At 40.7% G+C, this 23103-nt stretch overlaps 1 protein-coding gene across 2 annotated transcripts in view; it reads right to left on the reverse strand.

The window, feature by feature from the left end:
* Positions 1-1723: 1723 nt before the first annotated feature.
* Positions 1724-23103, reverse strand: part of LOC133840547 (uncharacterized) — a 68292-nt gene continuing 46912 nt past the window's right edge. For both annotated transcript variants that reach the window (XM_062272441.1, XM_062272450.1), the window contains 4 exons: positions 4432-4971; positions 4072-4272; positions 2625-3306; positions 1724-2489 (listed from right to left, as the gene is read on the reverse strand). In XM_062272441.1, coding sequence (XP_062128425.1) covers positions 2053-2489; positions 2625-3306; positions 4072-4272; positions 4432-4971 — 1860 coding nt within the window. In that variant the 3' untranslated portion in view covers positions 1724-2052. The remainder of the gene's footprint in view (positions 2490-2624; positions 3307-4071; positions 4273-4431; positions 4972-23103) is intronic.

Below are 23103 nucleotides of genomic sequence, written 5' to 3' on the forward strand. Positions count from 1 at the left end.
TAATGTATACTTCGAAGTATACTGCACAGCTCAGCATTAAGCTTATATAAAACTGTACAGTTTTATGATAGTATTGGTCTGATAGCTTTTTGGGCCTTCTAAAAATGTTTGATTAATATGATTAATTTGTCATTCCTGTCCAATTAAAAAATAAACAATAAATTACAACAAGTGATTAATATACATATAATTCTCATAAATTCTTTATTAAGTCGACTTTTAAAATGTTTTTTTTTTGTGTTTTGTCTTTTTCGTTTTCGGACTTTATAATCAGTTTACTTTTCTATGCAAATACCAATCCATTATATTATAATTAATAAATTTGTGTTTTCGTATTATAATAGTTTTCGTTTTGCGTGGCCAGCAAATTTATCGAATCTCTTTGCGCCACGCTTCGTGTAATTAATATTTATTTATTTGATTAAATAATTAAATACTTTTGGTGTATTTTGTTATTTATGTTATTAAATTCTATAATTTGCTTTGCATAGCGGTTTTTCGATTTGGTTTTCTCTTGACTCGATTTAATTTCGGATTGTATTGTATTTTTACATGCACATTTATAGATGCAAAAACATTAATGGCTATTTGGTATTTATGTATTTTATTTAATATTTCGTATGCAGTAAACGAACCAACACAATAATGATGTATACAATGAATAATAAGAATAATAATATTTATTTCAGTAAAAAAGTCAAAATACAAAATCAAAAATAGAGACAGTATTAAGAAAATAAAATTTATAATTTCATAATTTTAATAAAATAAAAATGTTTATTCTTTCGAATTTTTTGTTCACTTTTAAATACACATATACCAACTTCTATGCCATACCATTTTTATATATTTTTTTACACATTTTTTTTTTGTTTTAATTTTTAGCTTAGGCTTTTGTAATAATTTCAGAAAGTATCACCCTGTGTTTTCTCATAGTTTCCCATATATTTGAAATAATGTTTTTTTTTTGTTTTTATCATTTTTGTTATGTTTGTTATCTTAAAATGTGTTTTTTTCTAACTCGACCATTTCATCTCTTTTGATACACTTAAAATTTACAACAATACTTCAACTTAATTACATACAATACAATATATTGTTTTTCGCTTTTTTGTATATTTTTTTTATTTATTTATTTTTTTTTTAACAAATCGCGCACATCAAACTGGGCCGGAAACTGTGGCTCTATACGAGCATTTAAAATGTAATAAAAACTTGTAAAATTTAAACAAAAACTTCAACGTAATGCGAGTGTGAACATATTTGAGTGACTGTCTTTTTGTGTGGGTGGCTATTGTAGTTTTACTTTTAGTAGACACTGTAGTAATGTGACTTGCTGCTTACGATTTTTTGTTTTCATTTAATTATTTGATATTTTAATCAGAGTTAAGCTTTTTAATTCAATATCTCGCAGTCGTTACTATGAATGGAACATGCAAATAATATAGTGCTAAAAAAAAAATTAATTATGTTTAAATTTGATTTCTTTTTTATTATTTATAGCGAAGCTGCGAGCTATTGAACTGCAAAGCAAAATTCTGTTTTGCGGCTGCGACAATTGCAATATTAAGTGATTGGTTGTTGGTATTTTTGTTTGGAATTTGTTGGTATTTTGTGGTATTTCGTATTAATCATTTTGTTTATCCGTTAATGCTATTTGTAATATGCTGTACGTAGTTTGGAGGAAAAAACACTTAAAATGTTTGTGTTAAAACGAACATTGTTTGACTATTTCTCTGTATCTATTTTGTTTCTGTTTTATTTATTTTGTTTGGGGTTGGATTTTTGGTTTTGTTTTGTTTTTTTTTTGCTGCTATGCTTTGACTATTTTTGTAGCTTTCGCTTTCTAATTCGCTTAGTTGCTGTGAGTGTGTTTTATTATTTCTTGTTTTTTTTTGTTGTTGCTCTGTGTAATTCAATTTAAATTTAAATTTAAATAGGAACAACCCGCGCGCGCGCGCCTCGCGTCGCCTCGGGTCTGGAAAGTGCCCAATGCTAGCCACCACCACCATCATCATCATCAGCATCAGTATCAGCATCAGCATCGCCAGCCTACTGCTGTTGCACCAGCAGCTGCTCCACCTGGTCAGCGGTGCGCAGCAGGAACGCAGCGCTCTCCCTGTACGCCGATATGACCTGGCGGGCAGCGGTCACCTCGTTGGGACTCAGCTTGTGGGGCAGAATGGGCGGCACTCGGGAGCAGTTGGCATCACCGGACGTGGAGAGCAGTTGCTGTTGCTGCTGCTGTTGCTGTTGTTGCTGCTGCTGTTGTTGCTGCTGCTGTTGCTGTTGCTGTTGTTGCAGCTGCTGCAGTTGCTGTGTGGCTGTGGCCAGCACATTGTTGTTGCTGGCATTGCTCAGTGTGGCCAGATTGGCGGCACTCAGCTGCGCGCTAACTGTATTGTTGTTGCTGTTGCTGCTGACGCTGCCAGCGAGACCGCCGCCAACGCCAAGCGCCGTGGGCTTCATGGAGAGATCGGTGGGCGTAACTGCAATAAGAAGGGGAGATAAGTTAATAAAGCGTGTGCTAACGTTTTGAATGACACTCACTTAAAGCGTATAGTGTATGGATTAATCCACTTGCGCTTTATGCCAGTGTCACTCCAACTATTGTATTTACTTACCATTACCCAGCCCGGCAACGCCTGGGAAGTAGCCAGGATAGCTGGGCGCACGTCCAGCTGCCACAGCTGCTGCCGCTGCAGCTGCCACAAAAGGCGAGGCCGCCGAGGGCGAGCTAAAGTCCGTGGTATAGGGACTGCTTGAGGGCAGGCCAGCGCCATTCGATGCCCCAGCCCCATTGGCCAACGCCAAGCCCGTGACACTCGCTCCGCCAACGCTGGCATTTGAGCTGAGTGCCAGCGGTGAGCTGCGCGCCGAGCTCATGCCACCGGTGCCACCGCCAGCTGCGCCGCTGGTGCTGTTGCCGCCTGCACTGCCAGCGCCGGCGCCTAAATTGGAGGCGCCACCGAACGCGGTATCCGCGTGCTCCGAGTTCGGTGTGGAGCGTGCGAAGCCGACGGCGCTAACGAATGGCAACGCTGCCGCTGCCACGCTGGTGAGGCCAGCCGCATCGGCTGCCGTGCAGGTTACGGTGGCCGCATTGCTCGCGGATGTGGTGCTGGTGCCGGCAACAGCTGCCGCTGCAGCTGCAGCTGCCACAACGCTGCCCGGCGCTGGCACCGCATGTGTAATTGGCTCGAGGCCAATTCGCATTCGCTTCGCGTTCATCGACTCGTTCTCGCAGGCAATCGCCAGGATTTGTTCCGCCTGCACGGAGGTCAGATGCGCGGGCGTCGGTCGAGTCTGCAAAACGGCAATTGGAAAAAAGATGGTGAATACCATGGTGAATGAAAGTGATGTCTAAGGTAAAACATTCTATACTCTAGTCACTTTAAACTGCATCAGAATATTCCTATATTAACAATTATGGCAACATATTTATATGTTGTATTACTTTATTTTGTTTGCTTGTTTATTTTATCCAAAAATTAGTTACCTATTTCAAAATATGTATGAAAGCTAAGCTCAAAATTTCTTCATATTTTGTCAATTCCAAAATACTAATGAAATTACATTTATAATGCCATTTTAATACAATGTGAGATGATGCTACATTTCCCATAAAATATAGTAGTTTTATTATATAAAAAGAGAAAATAAATAGAAAGCCTCAAAATTAATTGAATTGACTTTTCATATAAAACAGAAAAAGAAAGTAACTTATTTTGCGAATAAAGTAATGTTAAACCACCTTTCATAATTTTTACTTAATAAAAATTTTTGCCACTTTAAATACTTTTATAATTTTCTGTATTTTTTTCATATATTTATTTTTCTTTATTTTATTTAATTTCCACCTTTTTTGTAAAGGTTCTGATAATGAACAGAAATGAAATGCAAAACCTCAGATTGATGTTAAAATAGTATTTCTCAACTACTGGCAAACATTACATTTTGCTTCTCAAGTCTAAAATATTTGATGTGCCAATTTTGCAGTCAATTTAACTTTTTTTTTTTTATATGCACCACATTCAGGTAAGAACTTAAAGATAATGTCTAATCACTTACCGTATTCTCCCAACCGTCTCGTGTCTTTTTGTTGCGGCGACAGGACTTCAGATAGGTGCGAATACGTTTGCGGGAACGATCACTGAACTCGGGAAATTGTCGGGCACATGAATCGATAATGGCTTGAATCTTCTCTTTTGGCTGCTTGGAGATGGGAATGATCCGGTCGAGATTCTCGTCCACGAACAAACGCACGAACATCTGCAAGGCAAAATACCAGCGATTAATTGCGGTTACTTTGGGGCGGGAAAAGTGATTTCCCATTTCTGGTCGTGATTCATTGGCAACGCTTGCTTTACATTCGCTGCTCAACTGGCAAAAAACTCATCTCAATCTCTTTCTCTCACGCAGTTTACTCACATTGAAGGCCTTGAGGCGCTCGGGATCGTGTGTGGTGGCCAATTTCTCGTCCATCTTGTCATCGGAATCGTCTTCGGAAACCTCGTCCTCCTCCTTCTGGCCCGACGAGTTCGTCTCGTCCTGTGCCTCCATCGGCGAGTGTGCATCCTGCCTGGGAACCGGCGACAATGAGCTGTCCATTTTACTGCTGGCTGCTGCCACAGCCGCTGCATTCTGGGCCAAAGCATTCTGATACTGCGCCCAAAGGCCGCCGACAACACTCAGATCTGGTCCCTCGGTGCCATTGCGCACAGCCGTCGAGTTCTGATAGTTCCAGGCCAGGAGCATCAGTTTCAGCTTGTCCGCATCCTTCATGAGGCCCGCGTAGGCTTCCGACTCGCTGCCACTGCCGCCACCGAGGCTGCTCGCAATGTCGCCCAGTCCACTGGCAACACTGGCGATTCCTCCGCCGCCGCCGCCAGCGCCACCGCCTCCGCCACCGCCTACACCAACCACACTGCTGGTGTCGGTGCTTGTGGCCGGTGTTGCTGGAATGGTTTCCTGTTAGAGGAAGAGAGGAGAAGACAGTGTGAATGTGAGATGAGTGCAAGTTCAGTTTACGGAACTTTCGATGACCGCATAAAGTTTTGGGACAGCGTTCAATATACCAAAATCCCAATGATTAGAAGGGGCCCAAACTCGTTAGACCATTGAAAAGTATGCGCAAAAAACGTCAAAGTATCTACCAGCTACATCTCTACTTGGTCTTCGGCTTCGGCTACTACTTCAGCATTCCCTTCTGGTGAATGGGCAAGTTTAGCCCAACCAGCAGGAAAGTTTATCTTGGCCCAAGATGAAAGTCCGAGGGAACCGGGTTCCCTTTTTTTCTATCTCTCTTCCTCTCTGCTTTGGATTGCTTTTTTCTCTGAATGCTTCCTTTTTATGCTGCGCTGCAAATTAGTTGCCCAGGATATTCCGCCCCGAAGAGTGACTGAGATGGGATGGGGGCCAACTGGGTGGCGCTTTTGGGTCTCTGCCATTTGTGGCAAACATTGCTCTAATGAAACATTTCGTTTGCCTTCTTTCCAAGACGTTGGGCATCGTTCAGCACAGTTTCTTTTTTTTCCTGTTACTCTGAGTCTTGGCTTGTGGTTTAAAGGACAATGGTTGGACTCGCCATCCTGCCAGCTTGCCATCATTGCCAACTCTGTTGCCAGCACAAATGAAGTTGTATTCTGTGTGAATAACACGCAGATGGAGCAAAAGCAAAAAGGAAGCGAATGAAAATGAAGTTTGAACACTACTCCTAATTAACATTGAGTTGAAGGATCTCTTTGCGCAGCTAGCAGAGTTTGATCGAAAGTCTTTTCGATATTGGGTTTAGTTATTTGCAATCAACTGAGAAGCATCCCAAAGATGCACTTTTATATTATCAAATGATATATATTTAGTGAAAAGAAAAACTCTTTTGAACGGTCAAATGCATTATTTATATTAAGAGTTTGAGATTAAAGTTCAGTTGATTTGAATCAATAAAAAAAAATCTATATATGTATATGTTCCACAAGACATATTCAGATATTTACTTTATTAATAAATGTTTTGTATGTTTATTAGTTAAAGGTAAAGGTAACAAGTGTGTAATCTTAAACCATCGAAGATTCATTCAAGAAACTTCTGCTGCAGACACAAATATCTATCAAGTAACCAACGACTTTTACTTAAGAGCGAAATGGGACACCTAGAAATTAGTTTAGTTTAGGAAAAATCATTCATTCAGCTTAAAGCAAACAACTCCCAAGACAATTTTCTAATCAAGCTGTAGAAAACAAATGACAATTTGGATTTTGTCCACTGTCAAACGAAAGTAGCCAACAGAGCCGTAGATGGACAACTTGTGGGAGTTGTTTTTCCTTTTAGATTGTGGTGGGCAAAGAGAGGGAATGGAATTGAGTTCTCCACTCTTGGTTTGGGATTGCGAGTGTGAATGCGAATGCGACTGCATGTGTGGGTGTGGCTTTAATATTGGGGTTTGAGTTTTTGGGGTTCAGGTTAAGCTTGCCTTGGCTAGAGCTGGCAATTTCTTTTAGTTCGAGTTACCCTTTTGCTTAAGGCAGCGCTGTCGATTGAAGAAAAGACCACATGAATAAGAAGAAAACGTACAAATTTTCCATTAATTAAAACGGTATAAGAAAAGCAACTGGGGAACTCAGAAAGTGTAGTAAGAGAGTTTGACTGGACAAAGTCAATGGCCAGGCAGGAATAGAAAGCCGGACAGCTGGATTGTTGGGGGAGGAAAAGAAAAGAGTTAAGGGAAGGCAGGTTAAATCTAGCGAAGGAACCAAACGACTGACATTTTTGTGAAGTTGAGCAACTCCGCCGGGAGTCTTTGTGCTCGACACACTTGCTATATATATATATACATTCATATATATATATACATATATGTATATGTAAGATTTCTGGCTTGGAATGGAAGCAAACTTCATTTGGCTGGGACAATTCGACTTAAGCTGGTGAGCTCATCCAAGGCAACCTTGACTTTGGCATAGCCATAGAACGGGTTTCGTTGTGGCCCATTGCTGTCGATGTGCCAAGCAATTTGTTGTGTGTTGTGTGCTCTGCAGCAGCAGCAGCAGCCCACATGGCGTATGAGTAACACCTGCAAGGCGTACCAACCCACTCATAAGCACACACACTCACACAGTAGGACATAAATCTAAGCATTTATTTCCATTGCTACAACATTTCTGTGCGAGAGTCGAAACGAAGTTGCTTTTGAAGTTTTTGAAGGCAAAGGAAGTGGAAATGGAAGTGGGAATGGGAATGGAAAAGGGAATGGGATAGTGCTGATGTGAGGGGAAGCAGTGGCAGACAAATTGTAACCCTTTTACGGTTGCGCCTAAAAGTATGCTAGAGAGCGAGAGATTGGTTGCCAAGTCTAATGTTGAGAAATATGCGGGCTGTGGCATCTTGCAAGAAAAGCAAAAGCCAAAATGGGGAACGAAACTAAACGAAACGAGAAGTTCAATGCAAAAGGCACAAATGAAACACTAACAGAAGGGGGGGGGTTCTTGTTGTAGTTGTTGTTATTATTGTTGTCTAGTGCGCCTAAAAGCAGACTATGACTACCACTCCACACCACTACAATGGCAGAAAGCCTCTAAGCACACGCATAATGAATTACCAAACGGCTCGAGAGTACGCATACAAGTGTGTGTGTGTCTACACGTGAGTACACATGTGTGAGTGTGAGCGTGGGGTGTGAGTGTGCGTCTCATGACTGCCAACTGCCGATGACATATTTCTCCAGACGAGAAGCGTGCGCACACAAACACACACGGCCTCTTCTCTGAGCAGCGCCTAAAAGGCAGCTAAGAAAATTTGCGTTTAACTCATAAGTGCGTGAAAGGGTTGCCAACCCCCCAACCCCAACCCCATCCCCAGCTCTCAACTACAACCTCAACCTCCTATTCCCTTGCTACACTAAGACCTAACTCGGAGAAGTAAAGGGAACGGTGACGGGGGCGGAGGCGGGGGGAAGGAAGATGGTTGCCTCTGTGCGCTGTCAAGGAAATTGTAGTTTAAATGAAATGGAAGTTGCTTTTATCAACGGCGCCGGGGCAAGTGTGGCAGGGGTTATGCTTACCCTAAAAACAGAGCGGGGGTTAGTGTCTGCATGTGTGTGTGCCTTTCTTAGAAGTTGCCCGCCTTTATGTATGCTTGTCTGAGTGTGTGTGTGTGTGTGTGTTTGTGTGAGTGGGTTGTCGTATATAAATTAAAATGCCTAAACATATGCATTAGTTTTTGTCTCAGACTTTCTCTCACTCCCTCACACACACACACACACACACACACACACACACATGTTGCCATCTCACTCTAAGGGCGGTAAAAACGGGAGGCAAGCTCCAAAGTTTTTGTGGTTACGACATTGGTTTTCGGGGGAGGCTGCAGCTTCCACGCTACGGCGCGGAGGGTGGTGCCCAGGGGGGGAAACCCTGATGTCTGTCAGAGGCGGTCTAGCTCTTGAGCTGTGGGCTGGCAACTTAGTCTAATGAGAATTCGAAACTTAACTACGCAATCGTGCTGAAGAAATTAAAAGAAATTGCACATGAGATGTGAGCGCATATCGAACCTTAGATAGTTGTGTGCACAAATAAACGAAGATAGACACTGAAGGCGATTGATAGAGTGGGAGTGACAGCTTGGTACAGTTTCAGTTGGTCCAAAAAGTGCAATAAAATAAATATTTGATTTCCTTTTTCTACCTTTTTATTGACAGACTTAAAAGTAGAACATTCTGGTACTTTATGGAATCTTTAAAGTTACAAATATTTATGTGGTTAGATACAAGTCGAAAATTTGCAATCTTTCGTTTAATATGTTGAGCGCTTGAAGCCTTCTTTCGGGGCGAACATGAATATGCATATCAATATTTGGCCAACAATTTCCATATGCATGTTCTCCGCTTCAGATTCGCAGTTCTGATGCATTGCGTCATTTTGACGCAACTGCAGTCTAAATGCATTAAATGCACGGATAGCTATAAAATATATATGGCAAAACCTGCATACTCCTCTACATCGTATCGTTCCCATTCCCTGAAACACTAGCGTTGGTCAAAGCAATTACAAAAACTGTTTTTTTTTTTTTCAATGCTGTATACTTTTGGATAGACGGCCATTTTTGTTGACGATGTCAAAAAAATAGATTTTAAAATACATGTATACATACATATCTATGACGGAATATATATATAAAAAAATGTGTAGATGCAAATATGGGTTGAAAGCAGTCACAGGCCAGCATTAAATTAGTAACCAACCTGGTACACAGTCATTAGCGCGAGAGAGTGAGAAAAGCAGACAGAAATGTAAACGGAAGGGAATGAATGATAAATGCATAAAAAATATGATTAAGCCAAAGAATAGAGCAATAATAAAACAATTGAATTCAAATTAATTTGAATTACGAAATTTGAGTTCAAGAAAATTTCACAAACTATTGTCCAGTTGCCATAACCAACTATATTAATTTATTAATTAAGCAAATCATATCTTCGATCGGATTAATATATTATAATATATGTTATGTAAGTACATATTGTACATATTTATTTGGCAAAAATATATTGATAAAGTAAATACAACTTTGTGCACTTTTAAGGCAAGATTGATCTCGATAAAAGATTCATAACATCTCATATAATATTATTCGGATTTAATTTTTTTCTTGTTTTGTGAGCATATAACCTGATTCAAAATATACTAATATAATCGCAACCAAATTTTTAGGAATGAAAAATTATAGTTACTATTGTATATACCATAATTCGGATCTAGCTTTAAAATTACGCTTGCTTTTCGATTTTTGTTGATTGCCGGGGCGAAAGCTGGCTTGGAAATTTGAAACAAACTCGATCTGCATGCAAACATAACGAGTGCTGATGTCGACGTTGATTACGAATGTATATACTTTATAGGGTCGGAGATGACTCTTTCAGCATTTCCTGGAGGAATAATGAATGTTCCCTTCCACTCTATGTGTATCGGGTATAAAATGAAGCCCGTATTTTAAAAAGTTGCCCATAAATAGATTCGTTTAAATATAAATAAATCCAGGTATTCTCAACATCTGATGTAATGATCCTTTTTATTCTATTTTAGTACTATGAAATTTGAAAACAATAACCAAATTTATTAAAGGAAAATTAGAAGAACATACAATAATGTAATACTTGAAATTAATCAACACATTCACATTATATTTGTGGCGGTCTCTCGGCAGCATTTCAGAAAACATTACCGCTTTTAATTGAACATCACTTAGAATAGCCACGCCATAATTTGTACCTTGATATTATGCTAAATATTTAACAACTTCCTTGACAGACAGACACTTTACCACACTTGCCCACTCAAATTAGCGGATAAACTTTCCATGTGGGTGCAAGAAGAAAACCTTCGAGTCTCGAACATAAAAATGCAATTCCAACCGAACCACAAAACTGTAACCTAAACCCCAACTCGAGGTCGAGCTGGAAGCCAAACCTGCCGATCCCCTTGCTGTCTAGCCCAACCACATCATAAACTAATCAGCCAGACAAGGTGCGGTACATTGGCAACTGGAAGTTAAGCGTGCTCCAGGCGTTGCCGGTGGGTCGTCTGTAACCCACCGAAATAAAAAAAAGAAACATCGCCGTTCAACTGCGGACTGGTCAACAAAATGTTGCATACTTTATGGCGCACTACAAATAATATTCGCGTGCCGCATAAAAAGCGTAACACACGCCACTCCGCCTCTCTCTCTCTGTCACCCCCACACTTGATGTTTGTTATTGTTGTTGTGCGATTGAGTGGCATGTAGCGTTAGTTACAGTGCTAGCCGAAAGTATGCTACATGCATGCTACGTCGAAACAATTACACGCCCTGCGACCATTCAACCACCTTGCTCTCTGGCTCTGGCCGCGTGTGATGTGAGTAACTTTGACCCGCTTTGTGGGCAGTCGCTGGAAAAATAGAAAAATAAAATCAAATCAAAAAGGGGAAAAAACCCCAAAAACTGAAAGCAAATCAAAAGCTCGATAGGCAGAGGCGCGAGGCGAGAGGGAAGAGCTCTTTTATATAAATACACATGCATTTTTTTGTGTTGCTATTTAGTTTTTGGTGTATATAATATAGTATAGCCTGGGTCACAAATGGTAAACCAAAACATCATCAATGCTATCAAATGCAAAAAGGATTGCCTGCACCACAGGGGAGGCAGGTGTGCATCAAGGCTGTGTAAGAGGTGCTCACAATAAGCTTTCGAAGTTATTCTATGATGCACATTTCGGTTTTAACCAGGGTATTGCTGTATAGGGTATTTTATGAATTTTTGAATTCATTTTTAATACACGATATACATAAAAATGCAGTTACATATGTTATATACAATTATTAAATATCTTTTTTTTTCTATAGAGTTTCAAGTTTTGTAATATTTGCTGTTGCAGCAATTGTCGTTGGCGCTTTGTCCATTTTTCGCCTGGCGGCAAATGCAAAAGCATAAAAATGTACAGAAACTACGCAGAGACACACATGCACACACACACACATACACATGCTTGAAAGGGTGTGTGTAGGAACACCATTGCTTTTTAGTTGCCTTGGCCAATGGGATAAAAGAGAAACAAAAAAAGTTTCAACTGTTTGTGCTTCCCTCTTCGTGACTGCATTTTAAGCTATGCGTGGGATCTGCTCCCAAAAAGCACAAAAAAATATAAATGAAACGGAAACGCCAAAAATTTCACAAAAGCGCATACGAGGCGTATGAGTATTGCCATTGCCAGCAGCAAATGCGACTGAGGAGCAACTGACATTTAGGTGCAAAATGCGCAGTTGAAGCGGAACAGATGATAATGCTGTCAAACAATGGACTCCCTTAAGGTCAAACTGTGACTATTATTTTTACCACTTTTTGAAGTTACAAATCTGAAGAGAACAATTATATATAAAAATAGTTTTATGCATAGATAGAAATTTCGTTTGTGGATAAGTATTATTTAACCCAGAAACATTTCATTGCTTGAACAAACCTTAAAGTTGATCTGCGGCTTTTCGCACTCAAAGCCAATCAACTCGTTTATAAAATCAAACAAAATTCTCCCTTTTGCCTTTGACATGTCGTAACTGCAATACTTATTATGTTTCTCTCCCCCGAGACTCTATTAATATTTCCATCATCAAGTCAAATTTCGCGCAGACAAAAGCCTCAGACTCAGTCCTCATCTCCAATTCCGAGTCACTCAGTCCAAGGCAGAAATTGAAACATAATATTGTCAGACATTGATGCCCATTTCCTCAGTAACCGCAACAACTTTGCCACCCTCTTCCCCTTCTCTTTCCCGTCCCCGCTCTGTTGCAACTCGGCGAGGCCACTTAACCGCAACCCTCGACCTGCGATGGAGAGGTGCGTAAATAATACAAAAAAAATAACGCCTACAAGTATGTAAAGTTTTGTTGCCATATGTTCCGGGGATGCCCCATGGACCAGTAACGAAGCTTGGCGTCCGAAAAGTGCGAAAAAAGAAAAGAGAAGGCTTCTCCAGCGTCGTGGTCGCAGCGATTTTTACGCTTTTTGCACTTTTCATTTGTCAGCCGTTGGCATCGCGTGCGTTTTCCACTCTTTTTTCGTTGTTGTTATTATTGTTGTTGCTGTGCAACGTTTTTTATTTACAACAACAGCAGCAGAGAGAAGCAACAACTATGCGCGCTTATCAGACGTTTCACTGTGCAACATAGGCCCACATTTCGCGCCGTGCGTGTAAAAAAGAGAAAAACAGACACAAATGGCAATTGGTGCGCGCATATTTTTAAGGCGGAGCTTTTTTGGTTCTTTTTTCGCGCTGGCCACACGCACAACGCACTACAACGACGACTCTCTCACTGGGCAGCAATGCCTGGCCGATGCCTGATGCCTGACTACCCACTACCCACTGCTGCTGCTACCTCAGGACAGTCCTCAGTCCTCAGTCCCGCGTAATCGCAGTGCGTGTATGTGCGTGCGTGTGTGTTTAAAAATATTACGCATACGCCGCATGCAAGGCAAAAAACCGAGCGGACAGCGGACAACCGACAACGCGACTGCAGCCGATGCTGCACGGCTAGGTGGCTAGGTGGCTTGGCGGCAGCGGGGGGCATTATTATCAATGAGGCAATGTGCAGAAAAAACCAAACCGAGTCTTCCACCTCTTACCCTTACACCCCAGCAGCAGCGTGCAGCGTGCAATGCAAAAAAGTAGGCGTACTTCCAACAACAAACACTCGTATGTATACGAAAAAAAAAAAGAACGGCAGGCGGAGGCTGCTGCATACAAGGAAATCTACTTACTCATCAGCCGGCTCCTGACCACGCCAGACATCACAATTAATGCCAACCCACACACACACACACACACACGCACTCACACACGCATACAGAGATGCGTGTATACACAAATGAGGTGGTGGCATTGGGACAAACGGGCGGACCAGTTAATGCCACCCACAAGGGCCACGATTGTTGCCTCGTTGTTGGACTCGGGCAGCAAATGCAATAATTTTAACATCCGACAGCAACAAAAATTGCATTTTATTTTTGGTTCTTGGTGCGTGCAACGCGTTGCAAGCGCGCTTTTGCACGTTTTCGCAAATTCTCTTCAGCTATTCTCTTTTTTTTTTTTTTTTTTTTGTTTTGTTTTGTTTTGTGACTCGGCCTGTTGGCAACAACAAATCACTCATACGCCACGTATGCATAATGGGCCGTTAGTCAATGCATTAGCTGAGAGCACACCCAGCTTTACGCGCTATCACAAGGCTAGCTGCGGACTATGCGTGGGAGGTTTCACTATGTAGTAGTAGAGTAGAGGGAAGGCAGCTTAGCAATGCAGAGAACAGTCCTAGAAGTGGGCAAATGGTTTGCATGTAAATTGGCGAAATGTTTTGTATTTGTAGTTGCAAAACACAAACGATTTGTTGCAATGGTAAGCATGGGACAAAGCTATACGCAATAATTTACATGGAAGCTCTTTTTAATTGTAGTTCAAAGGAGAAATTAAAAATCTATAATTAACTTGTAGAAGTTACGTTCATTATATTTTTTTTTTGTTTTCGTTCTTAGAATTTTGAATAGAAAGTTAAAAATAAATTTGCCAACCTAATCTTTTTACAAATATTGTTAAATTTATATTTGCCAAAATGATTAATTTCACTAATTATTAAATTTTTTTCCAAGAATATGAAACTCACAAATTTGAGTAGGCTTTGAATATAATTAAATACCGGAAAGTTAAGTTACATGCAACAAACTGAGAATAAAATTCCCACAAAATTGTAACAAGAAATTATTGAGCAAAACAAAAATCCAATGGAATTTCACTTTAGTCTAGAGCAAGAGCACCTGAAGTGAGATATTTTGGACTTTTAAACGGGCGCCATGTGCAATGAATGACACAGCAGGAAGAGCTGAAGGGGAAGTGTTGGTCAAGTGTGTAGGGGACTCAATAGATTTCGGTTAACGGCCGTGCATTAGAGTTAGGTTGTTGTGCAGTTGTCGGCAACAGGCAACAGGCAGCAGCAACAACAGCAGCAACATCAGCAACAGCTGCAACGTCATCATCATTGATGCCATCTTCATCAGCAACATGATGAGAATTCATATGGAAATTCCAAACGCAAATCAGCGACACCAGGCCAGAGCAGCATTTCGGCCACAAGCAAGTGAAGTGCTGATAGATGAGGCGTGTAACAGCCAGAGAGACAAGTAGGGAAAGTGACTCAAAGGTGTGTTCATCCCTTTATGTTAAGTGAAAATCAATCGCTAAAATTAATACGAGTTTTAAAAAGGAAAACCGCATATTTCAATAAAAATATTTAATTGCCAATTTAAAATTGAAAAATGCTAAAAAAAAAATATACATATATTAATTTTATTATTAAAATAAAATGAAATTCCTATTAAATATGCAGAAGTAAACATATTTTTTTAAGTATGGCAAGATGGAATATTTGAAATAGAATATGTGCTTCATGCGCTGCGGTCGATCAAGGGGTGTGAGTCTTTATTAATGCAGCGCTGATTTTTCTTTGTGTCGCTCATATTTTATGCAATCCTTATGTGTACCCACGGCGTATACGCGACGCTCGCATGTTTTTTGTATGTATGTATACTTATTTTATAAAAAATTATTTGAATATGCAAATGCAGCAAGAGCTGCACTTCCAATTTTATTTTCATCATTTTTAATTTTTTTTAAATCATTTCTATTGATCCAAATTTTTTTTGTTTTTGGTTGTTGTATGTATTGTTTTTTGTTTGAATGTAAATTTGAGTGGATTGTGAGAAAAAAAAGTAATGTACACTGCTTTGCGTATGTAGCTGACCGTATGAGCTATGGAACTGTATGCCCAATGCGAGCTATCAAATATTTAACGCATGAAATATTAAACAAACTAAATTTTTTACCAACAACAAAAAGAATCATAACAAAATACGCAGCTTAATTAAACAAAGTCTAAAAAATAATATTTATTTTATACATAAATACGTTCAAACACTTGGTGTGTGTGTGTGTGTGTACAGTTGCACCTGCATCGTATTTGGATATGTGTGTTTGTGTATGTATAAATATAATTTTTGGTGTTCTCTATTGTTGCTGTTGACCGCTGATTGATGCGTTGCTGCGTTTGACAGTTTTTGCCCGACGTGTACCAATAAATGTTTTTTATGAAAACTAAACAATATATATTGTGTATATAACATATAAGGATGCACATAAAACATGTATGCAGATTGAACAAATAATACTGGTATTAAATCATAGAAATGCCGAAATATTTATGTAGTAAAATGAAATGAAATAATAATACAATTTCAATACAATAATATTTGCAAACTGAAATATTTATATCATAATGAAACTTATGTATGTTTAGTATAAACCTCTGTTTTTATAACGATTATGAGAATAGATATAGGAAACACTTCAAACTATCTTTCTTCGGCTGCGTTGCGATGATGTTAAGATAGAGTCTGTTTCTAAGCAGTTCTTAACTGGCCTCGTAAAACTTCGTTAGAAAATCTTGTTAAATGAAAGTCTCCGTGGCAAATGCCAAGCAATGCGAAAAATCAAATTCAACTTTCAGAGCAAGACTCAGACTCCACTCAGTGCAATTGTTGGGGACCACTGCTCGGCTGCTAGGCTGAGGTAGGTAACCATCTTGCTCCCCCTCTCCGCGTTATTCCCACTCTGTTCGTCGGCAATCGAAACAAATCATAATCAAATCGAATTTCAGTTGATTTTCACTCGAAAAGACAGTCACAGCGAGTGGCTTATTCCTGACTCCCTCGCTCCGATTCTCTCTCTCTCTCTCTCTCTCTCTCTCTCTCTGACAGCCCCAAGTTGCAAGCGGGACTCATTTCCAGAGCGGACTAAGATAAGCATAAAGAAACGAGAAAAGGGGCAGCGAGACCGAGAAAGACGAAGGAACTGATGAAGCCAAGTTCTGGTCAGGTGCGGGAGGGTAAAGGGAGCCAGCAGACTAAAAGCAAAGCGCAAACAAACAAGAATAAAAAAAGCGAAAATAAGAAAGGAAATAAAAGAAAAATCGCACATAAAATTGATGATAAACCGTTCCAAATAATATTTTTTTTGCTTTACCGCCGAAGGGGCAGTATTCAGCCAGAGCTTGAAAGAAGGTGGAGATGGATGGAGATGGAGATGGGGATGGGGATGAAGCTGGAGATGGGAAAGTTTAGCTGCATGGCAGGCAAGCCAGAGCCAGAGGATTTGCCAGCGACATTGGCAGAGGAAATGCTCTGAAGTCTGAAGGCAAAATGATGAATTATTTGCTGCCTCTTTCGTTAGGCGTCAAAGTTTCATACACTGAGGACGGAGATCGGAAGGGAGACTTCAACTGGGTCTGGGACTGCGCAAAAACATAAAAAAAATGAAGGGGATACCAAACAAACGTTTAAGAGGTGGGCACATGGACCCAACCATTACTTTTTACAGCCAACTTCGCTGCTGATTCTGCTGCTTCTCCTTCTGCTGCTGCTGCCTCCAGCGACAACGCCAAACGTTTTTGACACAATTTGTGGCACTGTCTGTGGGTGGTGGGAGGATGGGTGGGTGGGTATGATTTGGTGGTTCAGTTGGCTGTGAGTTGTGAGTTGGGTTGTGTCTGCTGCTTGAATGATTTTTAAACGAGGCAAGAAATCCCAAAAGATGCGGCAAACGTTTTGTTGGCATGAGTTCACGTGGGTTTTCTCTTTGCTCTGCTCATTCTTTTATTTTTTATTTTGTGCTTCTACTTCTTCATTTCGTTTTTTTTTAGGTGATATTTTTTGGTAAAAATGGGAGCCCCTTTTTGCCATCGAATTTTGCCTTTATGGGCGATTCCCCATTCCCCCAACTGTTCACAAAAGAAAGTCAGCTAGATAATACAACAAATATATTCCGAAAAAAATGTATATATAACTTTTCACTTGGCGGCCACATTGCCAACAAAAGGGTTGAGTATGAGTGTGAGCTGGATTATCAGCGAGTTGAACTTAATTTGAAGTGAGTTGGCCAAAGAAACTGATATAAATGATATTGTGCTAGCTGCTATGAATATTCATTTTCAATTTGCAAAAAACCTTTTGAATTATGAACTGAGAAAAATATAATGTTAGCTAAAGATCTGCTATTAAATAGAAAACTCTTAGTCCATAGCAAGTAAATGTTTTATGGCTACTTGTTTGTATGTCATAATTTGCAGAGTTTTAATCTAATTTATTCCAGACATTTTACTCGCTGGGCAATTTCAGTTATGCTGAGTCGAGTTTCGCTTCAACTCAAGTCCAAAGAGTGCAGATCCACAGCGAAATAAAGCCAAGCCCATTCCGCAATTTGATGGCCGATGCCATCATAATCAACATCGCCTCAGACCAACTACACACCCACAACCTTTTGTCCCACTCACCTTACGGCCGCGACCCAAACGCAGCAGCAGTAGCAATAACAAGAACAACACGCGTCGCGTCCCCGAAGCGCACTTGAGTTTTGTGAGCGCGCCTGAAAGTTGGCAACACAAAATGTTCCAAAGGCTCCCATTGCCATTTGCCATTTCCCATGTCGTCACTGGCGGTTTTACAACCTTCGCCGAGGCGAAACTTGCGTTCGTCTCTGCACACTTTTTTCCAGCTCTTCTCTGCTCTTCTCTGTTCTGTTTCTTTTTTTTTTTGTTTTTCTAGCGTGCCCACCCTGGTTGGGCGAACACACCTATGTAAGAGTATGTATGCCTGGCAGGGTCGACGTCGACGTCGTCATCGTCGCCGTTTTCGTTGTCGTCGTCGTCGTCTAGCGTTGCGGCGGCAACCTTCACAAATGGTAACAATTTCAATTTCTCTGACGCCTTATCGCGCCCTCGCACATATGTGGCAGTGGGAGTCGAAATGAGAGTCAGAACGAGACCCAGAGCTAGAGAACAGCATGAACCCAACCAAGCTAAGCCCGGTTGGGCCCCAGCTAGGACCCGCCAAAGTTTACAGCTCAAAGTTGCCGATTCGCGCTTGGGTGCAACAACAGCAAAAAACCAAAAAAAGGAAAAAAAAGGAAAAACTCCATCTGCCTCACACACATTGCGAAATTATTACAAAAAGCAGTGACGGTGGAGAGAGAGCTGGGACTTTGGGTTGGAGGCTCTGGCATGGCAAAAATGCGTAGCAGATTAGCGATTTAGGGATGTGGAAAATTCGTACGTCTGCCAACGATGGAGCCACGACCCACACACGATCCACGGACCAGCGACATGAAAAGGGTTCTCTGGGTCTCGGAGCCCAGCGTTAGAATTGTTTTCGAGACTTGCAGCGAGGCACGAAAATTGTTAAGCTGCACTTCAACGCAACATTCTGCCGCATTTAAATGGGCAACTCGGCGACTCACAAAGACACTAACTACCTAGACCCAAAGCCCTAAACCCTTTGCAGTACTCAATTACACTCTGCAACAGATTGAGCATTTGGCAATGAACATGACAATAGCAATATAAGCTAAAGTTGAACAATTGTATATTACTCGAATGATACGAACTTGGATATAAATTAACACAAAATAAGCGCGCAGAAACAAATTATTTGAAAACTCAAATAAAGTCTAAAACAAGCAATATTATAACCACAATTTAAATATATATTATTGTTGTATTTACTCTAATTGAATGTGCTGTGAAATCAAAATAATTGTTGCGGCTTTGATTGGTATTGAAACTTAAGTCTCATTTTTAATTTAATTATATTATATATAATAATATTTCTTGACTATATAAAAACTGCAGTGCCCAAATGATGTAGCAGAGTGTTTTGCGCCTTTTTTACATGCATCTATGAGTTCTTAATGCTGCTTTGATTAAAAAAAAAACGCAGCACTTTTTAATTTGTGGCAATGCAGCAGGCACTATTTCCCTTCCATTCTGTCTCCCCTGCCCTCTTCTAACACCCTCGAACCAGACCACCTAGACCACACCATGAACCACTTTTAACTGTTGGAAAAGACAAAAGCAGCCAATGATTGAAGTACGAGTATATCCTACATTTCAATTGCCTCAGCCTTGCACCCCTCGATGTTGCATGGGAGCTCGGGGGCTCGCTCTTTGCCTCGCTGACAGACAGACTCTGTTTACAGGCCGCACCCTTGCCTGTTCCCCCGTCCCTGTGCTTTATGCCACAGCAGCCCTCAACATTGCACTCTACTATAATTTTTATGTTACCATGCACTCGCCTACCAATTAAAATGTCTGCACCCAGCGTCGGATGTGCTTATGTCGCTAATAAACCGTATTATTAAGTGCGTGGTCGGAATGGGGTTGGCGTTGTGGGGAGAGGTTGAAGATGGGGTTAGGTTTTAGGAGGCTTTACATGTTGACCCTCTTTCTCCACTCTATTTCTATTGCGCTCTGCCTGTACCCCCTCTCTCTCCCTCTCACTCTTTCTCCTGTTTTCTGTGTAAGCAACGCGACTGCCACTTTCAACTTCCGGCGGCAAATGTATAATTCCTATGCCACTGCAACTGAATATTATTTTTTTTTTTTTTTTAGATTGCAAGCCTAGGAGTAGCACCCTGATCCTTCGTTGCGTCCTGGTACTATGTAAATTAATTTTAAGCTGCTTAAGCCAAGAGAGAACATTTTTCACTTCTTTTTTACGTCTTTATAAACTAAATTCATCTAAAGAATTTATCCATTTTACTGATGTCGAATTTAAAAAAATAGGCTGAATAAATGTTGTTCGACTTGTACTTACTTATTGTTTATTTTTATGAAAGGAAATTTGTATTCAATGCTTACCTGTAAAGAAAGAAAACAAATGCTTTGGTTAATTTTTTTGATAACAAATAAACACTATGAGAAATAAATGTGATTTTAATGTGAGAAATATTTACATACATATTTATTTGAGATATACTAAACAACATTGAAAAAGCCAATAAATAGAATATACTCAAACCTACTAAGTGTACTACTTCTATGACTCCAAACATGTGAATAGGTAAGTAAGTACAATGTAATGTATTTGGAAATCATTACTTGAAAAGTGTTAAAAAGTACTATTAATAATCATACGATATTGGACAATTTTTTTAATTTTATCATATTAAAATCGGTTAACTAATTCACGAATACTCTTAGATCTTGTTATTCACAGTCTTCATGGCAAGGAAAATTAAAAAAAAAATAAATGGTGAGTTTTTTTTAATAATTTTAATAAACTAAAAGTTTTTTTAATTCAATTAATTATAAGACTTCCAGCCTTAACAACTAAAAAATGAATTTAAATGTATTAATTGCTCTATATTTATTTAAGTCCTGCAACCTTATAAAGTGTTCTTTCTGATTTGCATTCTAAGGACTATGCCCGAAGTGCAATGCATCAGTCAAGTTTATTACGGCCACAAAGGAACTGTTCACAGTTAATCTCAGTGATCTCTTTGCACTGTAAGCTCTGCTCCCTCCATATAATTTCAGTTTGCAGGAACTGCATTCGCTTATTTTCGAATTCATTATTATCGGGACTGCTTTAGCGGCTCCGGCGGCGCCGCGCTTATAGAGGTCAAAAGTAAGACAAACAAGCCGGACGGGGTCGAAAAAAAAAGGACTCAGCGTAGGCGGTCGCTGGGGTGAAGGGTGACTTGACGGGCAATGGGCAATGGGCAAGGGGCCAGGGGCAAGGGGTGTGATGAGATGAGATGGGTTGGGGTTTTTGGGTACTGGCAGACAAACGCGCTGATAAACTTTCCACCCGGACCAGAAAAAGCGAGCGCTTAGAGGTTTCGAAGGGGGTGAGAAGTGTTCTGGGCACAAAATTTATGTGGGCTGCCAGACGCCGACGGAGGCAAAAGTTTTGCATTGAATTTGAGCGGGCCAAACAATTTCTATTTTTTTATTTTTTAGTCCGCCTTCTACCGGTTTTTTATTTTTGTTTTCATTTTTTTTGCAAGTAGTTTCTGTGTTTTTTTTTTATATATCGTGTAGAGGGGCAACGCAAGCAAAACAAAAGGATTTTGCAGCTAAAGCGTATGGATTTTTAGTTAGTTGTTATTATTTTATATGGCCCCAGACCGAGACCGATGGAGAGAGCGAATCCCAGTCTGAGTCGAAGTCCGAGTCGGACATGCAACTTTTGCAGCGTCCAGAGCGAGAAACTCGTAGCCTGGTAACGCGGGTTTAGAGTCCGGGGGGGGTGGGAAGATGGCAAAGCGGTACACAACTTTATATATTTTTTTGTACTCTTTTTTTTTTTGGTTGGAATGTGCGCCAAAGCATAATAATAAAAGCGAAAGGCAAGGCAAGGAAAGGAGTAACATGCTCGTTAGTCCTCGCCAGGATAGCAGAGGATGCTAAAATAAAAATGGAAAATGGCAAATGCAGGGGGAAGCGAAGAAAAGAGACGAGCACGAAACAACGTGAGCGGGGTGACTGGGGCAAGAAATAATCTAAAAAATGAAAAACCCAAACGAAACGAAACGAAACGCAAGACAAACTTTGCTGCGAGGCGTGGGTGCAAAATAAATGAGGGCGATGCTGCTGCTAGGAGGAGGTCCAAGGGATAGCACCCAGATGAAGGACTCAACGCTGCTGGATGAGTGCCACGGGCAGAGCTCGAACTTAAAATGGACAAACGTGCAAAGGCAGCCAGAGCAGTAGCAGAAGCAGCAGCAGCAGCAGCAGAAACATCAACGGTGGTTGGAGTCAGCTACCAACCGACCAACGACTCGCTGATGAGCAAGGACTGCGACTGTTGGTTGAGTACATCGCATAGGGCACAGGACATAGCAGGGCGCCACGAGTACGAGTGGTTAGGGAAGGGGGAAGCGGAGACAGCAGCGCAAAGCATCTGAAATACACTAATAAAAAGCGTTGCGGAGAACGTCCGCGTGAACTAGTCCTTTAGTCTCCCCCAGTTCTCTAGTCGTCTTCCCCCAGCCACTGCCCCTGCCCTGCTTTGTCCTTCTCCTGCTGCCAAGTGACTCTTATGCGAGGGTTACCTTCACTTCACTTTCCTACATTCCCCTCTCCAACCGACTAACCATTCCAATTTATTCTGTTCCGTTTCTTTCCTTGCTACACCCCAAATTATGCTTGGCATGGCAAGGGAAAACGTCTATCGTTGGGTGGCGGAAAAAGAAAATTTTTGTATAAAAATTGCGCTTGGCAAAGCAAGCAAAAAGCAGACAACGACCATGCCAAGGGTAACCATCCAAATGGTTCGGGGTTGGGGGTGGTCTGGGGTGTGGCAGGATCCTGGGGTGTTGGTTAGCTGATGAAGGGTTAGGTTAGCCTACGACGACGACGTCGACGTCGACGCTGTTGCTGCTTCTGTTTCTGCTGCCGCCTAGTTTGCAACTCCCAATTCACTGTTGGCTGTGGGTGGCGACAATGGGGCAGGAGAAGCAAATGGCTTAGGAAGAAGATGATAAAATGAGGGAGAAAATATAGGTAAAGCTAGCAGCGGGTGGAATAGGGGTGGGAGTGTTTGCTAAGGGCAGCATCAAAGACAACGAAAGGTTCTGACGATAACAAACAGTGGATCTCAAATAATGTTTGATAAGTTATGCTATCAATAAGAAAACAAAAATAATAAAATTGTATTTTTTACATAAAATAAAAAAAAAAATGTATTATTTCAAAAAA

Source organism: Drosophila sulfurigaster, chromosome 2L (assembly GCF_023558435.1).
Source record: "Drosophila sulfurigaster albostrigata strain 15112-1811.04 chromosome 2L, ASM2355843v2, whole genome shotgun sequence".
NCBI classification, from domain to species: domain Eukaryota; kingdom Metazoa; phylum Arthropoda; class Insecta; order Diptera; family Drosophilidae; genus Drosophila; species Drosophila sulfurigaster.